At 39.2% G+C, this 12308-nt stretch overlaps 1 protein-coding gene across 1 annotated transcript in view; it reads right to left on the bottom strand.

Moving 5' to 3' along the window:
• hgd (homogentisate 1,2-dioxygenase) overlaps positions 1-4667 on the bottom strand; it is a 9075-nt gene extending 4408 nt beyond the window's left edge. Inside the window, exons 1-9 of the mRNA XM_087789017.1 lie at positions 4530-4667; positions 3581-3652; positions 3128-3216; positions 2951-3056; positions 1946-1999; positions 1782-1873; positions 1640-1674; positions 1459-1538; positions 1119-1218 (exon numbers count right to left, since the gene is read on the bottom strand). Of these exons, the coding sequence (XP_087645143.1) occupies positions 1119-1218; positions 1459-1538; positions 1640-1674; positions 1782-1873; positions 1946-1999; positions 2951-3056; positions 3128-3216; positions 3581-3652; positions 4530-4544 (643 nt within the window). The 5' untranslated portion in view covers positions 4545-4667. The remainder of the gene's footprint in view (positions 1-1118; positions 1219-1458; positions 1539-1639; positions 1675-1781; positions 1874-1945; positions 2000-2950; positions 3057-3127; positions 3217-3580; positions 3653-4529) is intronic.
• Between the last annotated feature and the right edge of the window lie 7641 nt (positions 4668-12308).

The following is a 12308-nucleotide window of genomic DNA, read 5'->3' as shown; positions in this document are numbered from 1 at the left end:
AAAGTCTTCCTCTCCAAGATGCAGTAAATCCCTCATCATGACAATGTTTTGAACTTATTACTTTATAAAGTTCTCCCCCGTCTGAAATCTGGGTGAACGAGAGTCCATTATCACGTAATAATGGCTTCACTCCTCCTCCAGCAAGCTGTAATCACACCCCGCTTTGTTTATACCACGAGTCCCTTAAAGGTGGAGACTTCCGGGATTGATGACAGGAGGGGACAAACCTCAATGTTGGACAAATCACAGCAGAGTGGGTGTGGTTATGTTAACAAGATTTAATCTCCAGAAAAAGTGTTTTCAGTGGGCGGGGCTTAAGATCATTATCTAATGTAAATATTTAAATTAAAAGAGAGTTTTGTACAAACAAACACATACTGATGATAAAATAGAGTCCAAGATATATTTAAGACACACTTGAATCAACACAAAAGTTCCCCTTTAAATAGTTTAATCAATTTATGTTCTATATTGTGAAATTGTTTGTATAAAAATAAGTTAATCATTATGCAGATGAAATTAGTTTTCTCTCTAATCTATGCAATATAAATAATCAACATAATTATCACAGTTTTAGTTCATACATGTTTCAATATCATGGTTTGATGACACCTTTTTCAAGATGATTTAACAGTGCCTATAAAAATCTTCCACCCCTGCTTTAAAGAAAAGTGTCTGATGACAAGTAGTGGGATATTATCGTGCGGTATAAGGTGGTTTACAAACCCTAAATACTAGTATGTGTGGTACAGAAAAACAACGGATAATTACCAAGAGAATTTTCCGTAATTACATGCTGGATTTATGATGGACTTGCCTTCACACACTGCTTTTACACCATCAGGAAGTCTCATTGAATTCATCAACTCTTAGAGAAGTAGATTTCCAGCATGATATAGTCAGAGAATGACATGAGAAAGCCAGAGCTGATTACAGATGATTTAATTACAGGATGTTTCCATCCAGGCATACATCTCCATATTTGATGAAACTCATGCTTGAACCCCAAAATCAACCAAGTGTTTTTTTTTTTTCAAATCATGTTTGTTATCCCCCATTTAACCCTCTCAATTATCTTGGACTATGGAAGAAACTGGAGTTGAGAAGCAAATACACACCTATAGGTCCAAGATCAGGTAATTCAAAATGGGCTCCGTAGACCTCCAAGATGTATCCTCTGGTCTCTCCGAACACGTCCACGCTGAAGCGCATCCCTTGCTGCAGATACAATGAAAATAATTCATTTAAAATAAATGCTCAATTTTTCTTTTATATCATAATTTGACTGAACATATTCCTCAGACTGCATACTTTTCTACTTCCACAATGAATTATCCTGCAGCTTTATCCAGTTAAAACTGTTAAGATTCCAGCTACTACACAGAGGATCACAAAGTGTTTGTCTAAATCTGTAACTTTCAGACAGAACAGAGGAAGAAAAGCGTATATATATCGCACCTGAATGACACATATCTCATTTGGTTCCACTTTCATCTTCCCAAACTCCGTGGTAATCAAGAGCTCACCCTGCTGGGGAACTGAAGGGAAACACACACAAACAGATGGTGCGACTCAGAATTGAGCAATCACCCTTCTGATGGTAGATGACATTGAAAACATGGAAAGCCCTTTTCCTCACCAATCAGAAAGTCTCCATCTGAGTTGTTGAAGCACCTGAAACAAGGAGGAAATCACAGAGAGATGGAAAATGAAGGATGATGGCGTCTCATGATGTATGAACATCTATTTGTTACACGATTTGAACACAAATACATGCTCACTTGTCCACCATGGAGCTGTTGCACGTGTACATGTGAATTCCGATCCCGTTGCGTGACTTTGAATCGCCGGCACCACAGACGGTGTGAAGACCCTGAAGGTCAGGATCAGATGATGAAACCGCTTTGATCAGGGTTATGAAATGCCATGAGCTTATTGGACTTACAGCGACAAAATCGACTTTCTTGTCTTTGGGAATGGAGAAGGGATGCCATCGCAGCTGAAAGAGACGGATTTTGTATAAAGTAGATTCATTTAATTTTTCTAAAATCAATCAATGCAGGTTGTTCTTGGTGGCGAAGATAACTTGGGAACTGTGTGAGACAGTTGCTTCTACATATTCTAGCCATTATATTTAAAATATTTATTACATGTCACACTGTCACAACAAGATCTGTAGCTTATAATCCATGCGTGTGTGTCTTCTCATTTGGACTATTGTAGAAGTTGATTTCTGTGTCTAAACAAGAAGGATCTGTCTCGCCTGCAGTTGATATAAAACTCTACATCGAGAATTCTGACTCGCTCTAGTAGAAGAACTCACATTTCCACGATCCTTAAAACTCTTCACTGGCTGCCAGTTTCTTTCAGGATCCATTTTAAAATTCTGGTTCTTACTTTCAGATCTATTCATGGTCAGACCTTATATCATTGATCTGATCCAGCCTTACACCCCAGCTCGGGCTCTGAGGTCTGTGGATCAGAATCTGCTGATGGTTCCTGGACACGCTTCAGGACCAGAGGAGAGAAATCCTTCCGACTGTTGCTCCTAAGCTTTGGAACGATCTTCCTCTCCCTCTGTGTTTGATGGATCTACTGACTCCTTCAAGAAACATCTTAAGACATTTTTATTTGTGCAGGCTTTTCCTTAATTTTCTAGGACTCCTGTGTTTGTCTTTTGTTGTCCTGGCCTTTTAGGGTTTTCAAATTTGTAGGTATTTTTAACTGGGTATTGCTTTTGATTGTCCAAGCGCTCTGTGACCCTGGTCTAGAAAGGCGCTTTACAAATAACTTTAACTTACTTACTAACTTATTTCTCTCTGTTTTCAATTGGCAAAAGAAAAGGAACAGCTTCTACTCGCAGAAAAGTTAAAAATATATTTTATTATTTAATATAATTTGCATTTCATTAAATTGTAACAGGTATCAAAACCCTTTTTATTTCTCTCACCTGGTTAGGATCTGGCTCAACTTCGTTCCAGCTCTCTGTCAGATTCCCACAGGGAAGTGAGGAAAAAGGCTTGTGCTTGACAGACGGCAGAATACGGTACAGCCAGCTGGAGGCGAGAAAAGAAATCAAAATGTCCAACATCCGCAGAGTCAGACAGAATGAGAAAGTGATGGATACCTCCTTTTATTGGTGGATCGTGGACAGGTGAAGGCCGAGCCGGAGAGCTGCTCAGAATAGAGGCCGTAGGGACAGACCTGTGGGTTGTTCTGTGAAGGTAAAATGTATGTGTTAATAAGCCATTGTAGAAACATTACACACGTATGTGTATACGTTTGAAAACTGGAACAAAATGATCTCTAAGTGTTTCTGTTCATGAGCGTTTGTACCAGATTGGGCCCTGGGGGTGTGAGTTTGACATCTATGCGTTTAAGTAAATTGATTTCATTAGACAAAAGAACAACGTAAAGAACCAGGGGCCACTTAATATGACTAATTGGTCCATTTAGGGCCTCTTTTCCTTGAGTCTGACATCCTTGACGGATATGATTCAACGGGTATAATATCCATGTTGGTCTGATGTGATCCCAGGAACCACAAACTAGCTGAAAAATGTAATAGCCAAACAGATACCTGACCCTCCGGCAAGGACCCCGGACACCGAGGATCTTCAGATGAGAACTCGTTGCCAAAGCCACTCAAGTACTGGAGGGGAAAGAAATGCACAAGTGCAGTTAAAAAACAAACCCCTCTCAGGGTAAACACCATGCAGCTTCATTGTAATGCAAGATAAATGTGTTCACGCTGGTTATAATTAAATTTGAAGGCTTGTCATTAGGACTTGTCTTTTTCCTAATTGTTGTCATATTGATTCACATTAGACTTATGATAAAAACAAACCACAGTTATGCTAAATTTCCCCCTGACAGCTAAGCCATTATTTGGTGTTATTGTGGGACTAATTACAGCAGGACCCTCTGGAGAACGACTCGATCGATATTTAATTCATGAGATTTTCACCTTGAGCTGTCTATCAGACAAATACACATGGACCATCATTTCTGCTGAGTCATGGTTAGTCTGTGGAACATTCTTTTTCCTTATGTGAATGGTTTCCAGATGTGCGTTGTCACGCACCGAACAAGTCTTTGACAAGTAGATCTACATTTTTAATATTGTTTTAGTGTTTAAGGTGAGTTTTGTCACATTTACATATTTACATGTACAATTAATACAGATTAAACATTGAGATTATAGAAGTTATAATGTTAATATTTTCACACACAACCTGGGCAGGATGAATTGAACGATTGAAAGAAGAAAGAAAAAAACTATTAGATACAAAATTAGTTCACATCTGGGCAGCTGCTGAATGCAGCCTTCTCATTGGTCAGCGCACCAACCGCCCTTCTAAAAGCACTTTCTTATATAAACGTTGCCTGCTTTTGCATTCAAAATGTTTTCATGCTTGATGTTTTATCTGACAGTATCTGAGCTGATGTACACAAGCTGAACCAGAGTCACTTTAAAAGTCTGTACGTTGTCAAATGCAGGATCATCAAAGTTAAGAAATGTCGCTCACCTCAAGTCCTGCCATCCTGAGAAGTTGACTTTCCTCGGAGATTTTCCCAGAGATTAAAGACTAACTTCTAGTAACTAAACTTCTCCAGCTCCCTCTGACCAAAATCCACGGCGTGCCGGTGAAGAGGCTGCAGACAAGGGGGCTGGAGTTTGAAACCCTGCTCTTTCTCAACCTGGGTTTCATTAACCGTGACGCAACAACCGCTGGCAGCCGAACTGGGCAAATACAGATCGCAGCTTCAAAGACAAATCACAATGAAGCATATTCTAGAAACAGCCTGAAGGATGAATCAAGTATCATAACTAGACTTATTAGTAATGTTTAGTAGTAGTAGTATTTACGTTTTCCACTATAGCTATTCAAAAGCTCTGTTATTTACCATAAAAGTCAAAAGCAAGATGAGGTGCAGAAGAACATCTGTCCATTCCTTCTTTCTATTCTAGTAGACAATATAGTATTTGGAAAAAAAACAACAAGCAATAATTAGATTTGAAACTGGTACTCATTGTCAACTGATGTAATACATTTGCAATTAGTATGTTTAATATTTACTAGTTTGCATTCTCAACCTTTTTCTAATTAAATGCACTTTGATTATCTTGATCCTTTTTGTTTTGTTTTATGATTAAAGAGAAACATTTTGTGTTTGTGTTAATAAATCTTGCTTTAGGTTTCCATAGTATGTACATGAAAGAGTTAAACGTCTTGCTTAGAGATACAGTTACATGAACCAGAAGTTATTAATTGGACAAAATCATTATGTTTTACAAAAATAAGGTTTATATATACTGTATATATAACGTATTATACTCTATTTTTGTATTTATGTATGTAAACTTGTTTTTTGTTTATCTAAGACAAATTGATTATGTTATACTACTTTTTATTATATACCATTATTACATTTGGAAGCTGCACGTATTCCTAAATTATCATTTAACCGAAAGCATTCTACATTAAACATGATATATTCCTTGTTCCATATTTACTTGTCTAATTAAATTTTGTTTTTTTATGTCTTTTCCACTGGATGATATCGGGACCATTGGATGCTGACATCAACAACAACATCCAGGCCTCTGTGTAAGCTGCCTATATGTTTCTTCACGCCAAATTTATTCTGCTCATTTTAAAAATTGATGGTCAACCGAGGGAAAGCTCGGGCATGTAAGCTAGAAAAAAAAAATGGAATCAATTTCGCTTTTCTTGCCTCGCTTCCTTTCTTGTCTATTGCTTCTTCTTTTTTTTGCCATTCTGGAAGGGTAAATGATGGCAATTCTCATAGCGAAGCACAAATAAACTCGCCACAGCAGAAGTAACCATTCTCCGGCGAGGCGTGCGAACAGGCCTCGGCCCCCCGCTGGCTGCCAGTCAGGGTGCGCCGCCTAAGACGAGAAAACCCAATGGCAGGAAAATATCACGTCCCGGTCTCAGGAAATTGATCTACTCCTTGTATGGGGAAAGAAAATGAGACATTTTAATTTCATCCCAGAGTCTGATGATAGAATACTATTCGAGTATCGCGGTCCAATCAGAACGACGCCCGCGTGGAAGGAGTATTGAGACGCAGGAGAAAAACTGTTGTTGTCTACCGACGGTTATATGTATGCATGAGTGAGTGAGCCATAAATGCTTTGTTATCAGCTACCTGCTGGACTCAATGGATGGATGGTAAATAGTGCACTTATCCGACACTGTCTGTTCCAAATATGTATAAACAACCCAAATTGACCGAGCCTCGCCCCAACCAACACAGATACGATTGTATATAGCGCAGTCAAATGGTGTCACTTGGTGTCACACTTAATCCTCCTCAATTCCTTTCAGGTGTTCGACCAAAATTAACTTAAATTGATGAGGACAATATTATTTACTTATGCTGCAAAATACTTTCATTAATATGGTTTCTATTAGGGCCTTTAACAGTATCAGAATAGAACAGAAATTTAATTTGAGTGTGTTCAAAAGATGTTATTGTTGTTGTTTTTTTTTAGTTTCATATAGTTCTTACAATGCTGGAACAATGTGTATTGTTTTATTGTCAAGGGGTGTTTGTGTCCTTTACCCTTTGGTCAAGTTAAATTACAAAAAAATATACATATAAGTGACAGAACAATTGGCTTAAATTGTGTTGTTGTGCATGCAGATGTGATCAGATCAATCACATCCATGAACAAACAAGCGTCTTTGAATAATCTCTGTATGGCTTCTTATTTGAAATCTGAGAAGAGCAGGAAGGCAGAAGTAATAAATAAAACGCCACGTCTTAATTTTGCAGGAAAACAGAACAATACTTTGACACGTGCCCCCCTGGGTACTTACCACAAATACACACAAGTATGACAAAGTGTGTTGTTAAAAATAAAAAATAAAATAACCCCGCAACCTTTTAAAAACATCATAGTTTCTCGTACTGGAAAATATATTCAGTACACACGTCTCGGGAATTGATGGCTTTTTCATGTGCCTCACCGGTGGTTAGACGTGGACGTATCAGGAAATAGTCCGAATTCATTTATTTTGTAATTGCAGCCCTGTTACACTCGGCTGAAGATTAAATGTTAAATTACTCCTGACACGGGCATCTATTGCTACACACACACCAAGACCTAGTTGACAGCTCCATTTAACGCTGATTAGATTTGGAAGGACATGTGGTATACCCTCTCTCGGTCTCCTCTGATCAGTCGGAGTCTGTCGAGAATCCCCTGAATCCTATCTCTTGCACTAATGTTATGCAAATGGTTTAATATGAAGATAAAAGACTATTGCAGCGTGCTGCGCTCTCCTGGTTCAAAGACTCGTGTTTCCAGGACGATAGCTCTAACAAGAAGGGCACAATTTGGGAGTCATTAAATGATGGCCTTTCTGACATGCACCCGCTCACCAGCGCTACTATCCACCCTGCGTTAGCCATTAAAGTGACTCACACCCACACCAAGACACACACTGCAGATGCCTTTTAGTGCCGGCTCCCAGTTTCTTACACATCACAGTGTCACAGAATAGAAAATTACACTCTCCTCCCACAGAGAAAATTGCTTTGGAATTGCTTGGTTATAAAGATGTGCTTTAAAGAGAGGGGGTGCTTGCAATAAAAAAAGGACGCACACAAACACAATTACTTAAGCACTCTGAGGACAATTCTCACAAGTTAATCAGAGGATTTACCAATTATTGATGTCAAAGGGATTTCGTGTACCTGTGTTTGCTCTGTGCTTAAAAGATGCATCTGTTTGTCAGCATTGATCGTATGCATCTGTGCATATGCAGGAGATAATGACGGTAATCAGTCAATACGTCTCTGAACAAGATATCTGCCCGGGATAGCATGTGCTGGTAAACTGATCAACAAGAGAAGAAAATGGCCACAATCTGTGGTTGGAAAGCATTGGAAATCGTCATGGCGGAGGCAAGAGTGGAGAATTGAGAACAACAAGGTGAAAGGTGTCTCAACATCAAGAGACAAGAGAGGCATAAGAGTGATGAAAGGGAGACAACACAAAGTGGAAAATAGCAGAGAAGACAGAGGGGAAAGGGAGAAAAGATGGCCGTATAACAGTCAGAGTGGACAATGAAGAAGTGTTTGAGTGATACATGACGGAAGATGTTGGCTTTCTACAATTGAATCCCAGGCTTTGGTCAACACCTAAGTCCTCTCTCTTCGTACACATGCACTCCGTCCCCATATTCAATTGCATATAATCCAGCCTTTAAAATCGAGATAAAACATTATTTAATGAATAGCGGTTTCTTGGTATTGATCATCGGACGAAAAACAAGCAGTTCTAGCTGTCATTATTAAGGTCACTTTATCTTTGAATTCACCTCTGCGACATGCCCCCCCCTTTCAGTCTCTGTGAGCAGGTAATGATTCACGCTGCCTCACATCCATTCCAGCAACACATCAGATGCCCCATTGCAAATAGAATTATCTTCCTGGTGAGTGGAAAACTGCCCGGAGGTGAACATCCAGCTGGAGGAGTAATAACATTGGTGTGCTGCTGGTGCTTTGGTACAAGGCCAAATAGTTGGACCGGTCGATCTTGAGAGTTTAGTGGAGCTCGTCGTCAGGCAGGAAGAGAAACTGTATCTTAAAATCGAAGTGGCTGCTTATTGTGATTTCTAGTGAGGGGGACAAGGTTGCGTAGTGGTTGGCTCACATCAAGGAAGTTCCAGATTGTGAAAACCTGTGTTCTTTCTCTACAAAGCTTACAGTTTGTTTTTTTATCCAGGCACCCTTTTTTTCTTCTACAGTCCAAAAAAATAGGTTTGTTAGAAACTACAATGGTTGTGTGTCATTGTGTGTCCTACCGTACAGAAGCTGGGTTAGGCTCCAGCGACCCCCATAAGGGAATAAGCAGCAAAAAATGAATGAATGATTTGCTGCATTCAAAGACACCTCAAGAAAGGCAACATCATTACTTGTCAAACATGAGCATAATTCCACATTTCGAGGACATGTTTTTTGCTTTTTCCCCAAAACTCTTCCGCCATTTGTGACCAGAAGCAACAGACTGAATCTTCACTTCTGGAACCTCACATCTTCTCTCCCACTAGCCAAGGTTGGTGCTGATGCTAAAACCTGTAACACATCACCAACCACGGTGAGAGATCTGTAAGTGTAGAGTGAACTTTCCAAGCATCATTTGTTTGTCAACAAATAAGTGGCTTGTGGAATGTGTTTCTGGAGTTGTGGGAGTAACGTAATATCTCTCTAAGCAGGACTGGTTCTTCTGTGCAGCCCAGTTCAATCATTAGGTCATAGGCAGTCCTGGGTTGGGGGTGTATCTTGGCCTCCTCTGTAGTCCCCTCGAGCCAATTTAGTGGGAGAAAAGCTCTTCGATCCCGACCTGCAAGTCTGAGGATCCGCAGCGGGAGTCAGCCCAGCTCTGCAATCTTTATTGGATTTAGTCTTTTCCCATCTACAGGCCCCAAGCACCCCATCGAGAGGAAGTCTGGACTGCACTCTCAGGTCTCTAAGACAATATATTACAGTACACACATGAGTGCACGTAATCGTATAAACACACACGGGAACACAAACCTGGACTATCTTCGAGGCACACTCCCTCACAGCAAGGAAGTTATAACAGCACACTTTCTCGCACTGTTGGATTCCTGTTGGGGTCAAAGTGTGCTGAGATTTGGTCGAGACGGTGAGACAGAGAGGTGGCCAGCGAGAGGGGTAGGACCTTCTATGGAGAAGCCATATTTGATATTGTTCTGATATGTAAAGGACGTTGAGGAAAAATATTTTTTTTGATCACATCAAAGTGTGCGCAAGCATTTACATAAATCCCAGACAAGGTCAGGAAAAATACAAGCTTCTTAATTTAGTCTAATCAACTGTCATTTGCATCGCGCCATTTGCGTAAGGTATTGCCACTAACTAAATAAATGGACTTCTTCAGACTCGAGGGGGGGCACTCTGGTTTTGATAAGCTGGCAACATAACTGATTTGCATATATTACTTTGATTATCTCATTACAAGGATGATTCTCACAGAAAAAAAAATTGACACTCGCGCAATTGAATTAAAATGAAGGCATGCAATCAATAAAAGGGCAACAAAGGCTGTGAAAACACACATCAACCAGGGCTTGTGTGGTCAACCAGCGCTGATGACAACGATGTTATGAGTAATGGTGCTTTAGGTTGATGATGTGGCAGTAACTGATGATGGCCTTTTTGGCTCACCAGCTGCAGGACACTGTGGTGGACAATGAGAGTATTTGACATAGAGGTGTTCAGTTGAGAAGAGTCCTCACTTGTGGATGACCTGTGCACCTGCAAGGATGTAAAGATTACAGATTATTCGCTTCAACAATCAATAGGCGAGCGATTTCTTACAATTCAAACTATCATGGAAATTTTTTTTTAAAAACACTATCACCTTTATGCTGTGGCCACAATAACCCAGCGGGAGCAGCACAAAGGTTTTCCTTCAACGGAGATGTTAAAATGCGATTTTACTCTTTTTGTAGAATTTTATTCTGTAGCAACATTAACTTTCTTAGTTTCCTTTGACAAATGTGTACATGGAGAAGGTTTCATGAAATACATTTTAATAACTTTACATTTATAAATCTTTGAATGCAAAAATATTTTCACACCGCAAAAATAAGTCGCAATTATAATTTTCCTGGTGTCCTTTGTCATAGAGCAACATTCTTTTTACCGTAGAAAAAGTAATTGGCAAAAGATTTGAGCGTAAACAATGCGCAAACAAAACAAAAATTTCTTAACGTTTGTCATAAAAATGACCTGGTTGTATTATAAAAAAAAAGGTTCTTTATTCAGTTGGATTTTTTTGTATTATTCAGGTAGGTTAGTACAGTGTTAAACATTAGCTAGGCTAGCAAGTATACCATTCAATTGTTGTTGTTTTTTTTCATTTTATTTACAGAAAACCCATTAAAAGAAGCCGTAACTACCATGTCCAGGATGCGAAGGTCCATGATGTTCATTCATGGTATATAAATAATAAGGACTTGGAAACAGATTTTTATGTGACCTTCAATTGACGTCATCAAATTGCCCACCAATACTTTGTGGATGCATTAAGTCATTTATTACTTTTGTTGCATAAGGGCAAATTATTGAGTCTGATGAGCAAAATTAGAACCCTTTGTTTCTGATCAGATATTAACGCATTACAACAGGATATTTTGGATGATGGCTTTGTGTGCCTGCCATTGTTGTTCCGATCATCGCCTGTCGCTGCGAACTAACTAACAAAGTCATTAAATTGACTCCCTCTCGCTCTCATTACGAAGGCTGTTAATAACCGCTAATTAACTTTGCTTACGCGCCTTAAAAGCCTCCCCCTTGACTCACTGCCTCCCCCATCCTTCCCTCCTTTTCATGCAGAGCAAGTGTCCAATTATGTCAAAGATAGAGGACGACTGTTGCCAAGCTTGCTGTTAAATTGACCGGTGTGACAGATTTATAAATCTAATGGATCCCGGGTATTTGAATACACGACTCATTTTCACATTTCACTTTTGAAAAACGTTTTTGAAGCCTTTCAAGCATTTGAAAGAATAACCTTTAGTTATTATGCAATAAAGAAAAGTTCATTAAATGTATTATTTTCACTGAATAAACCAGGTTACTTCTCCTCAGGATTGTCAAGTCCCTTCAACTATGCAGCGACTCAATTATTTCAGCAGAGAAAAACTAGAGCAAAAATTTAGCATAGTGTGGATTTTACTACTATTCCAGTGAACTTTGTCATACATATAGAGGAGACTCCTCACACTCTTTTGGAAACATCTATCAGACTACAGAACACGTGCACACATATGATTGTGTACAATCATATACTTTTGTAGAGCTATGTACTGTTTTGTCTGTGTCCCTTCCAAAGCTTCAATTCTTGAGCTCTGAAACATGGATAAACAGAGGGCAAGTCATTTAAAAGAAGCCTGACTTTTTGTCAACACTCACAGCAAAATTTCCCATACAAACTACCAAGCAGCTCGCTGTAGAATAGACCACCCTTTCACCTCCAACAGTATGTTAAAAGACATTTTTAAGAAACAGAAACGCTATTTTTTTAAGATCATTTAGCACTTTATAATCTATCTTGTTGCCTCAAGTTTGGAAGTTGAACCCTTTTTTAACGAAATGGTAAATAGTTAGTGTTATTATATGAATGTATATTATAGATACTGCCACCTGTTGTTTAAGACGCGCCTCAGACCGTTTGCTTTTAAATAATTAATAGTGTCACCGGCAGATGGCGCCAACTGGATGACGTGCACAGGTAACTA

Source organism: Callionymus lyra, chromosome 4 (assembly GCF_982586985.1).
Source record: "Callionymus lyra chromosome 4, fCalLyr1.hap1.1, whole genome shotgun sequence".
NCBI classification, from domain to species: domain Eukaryota; kingdom Metazoa; phylum Chordata; class Actinopteri; order Syngnathiformes; family Callionymidae; genus Callionymus; species Callionymus lyra.
This window is presented reverse-complemented; position numbering and strand designations above follow the sequence as displayed.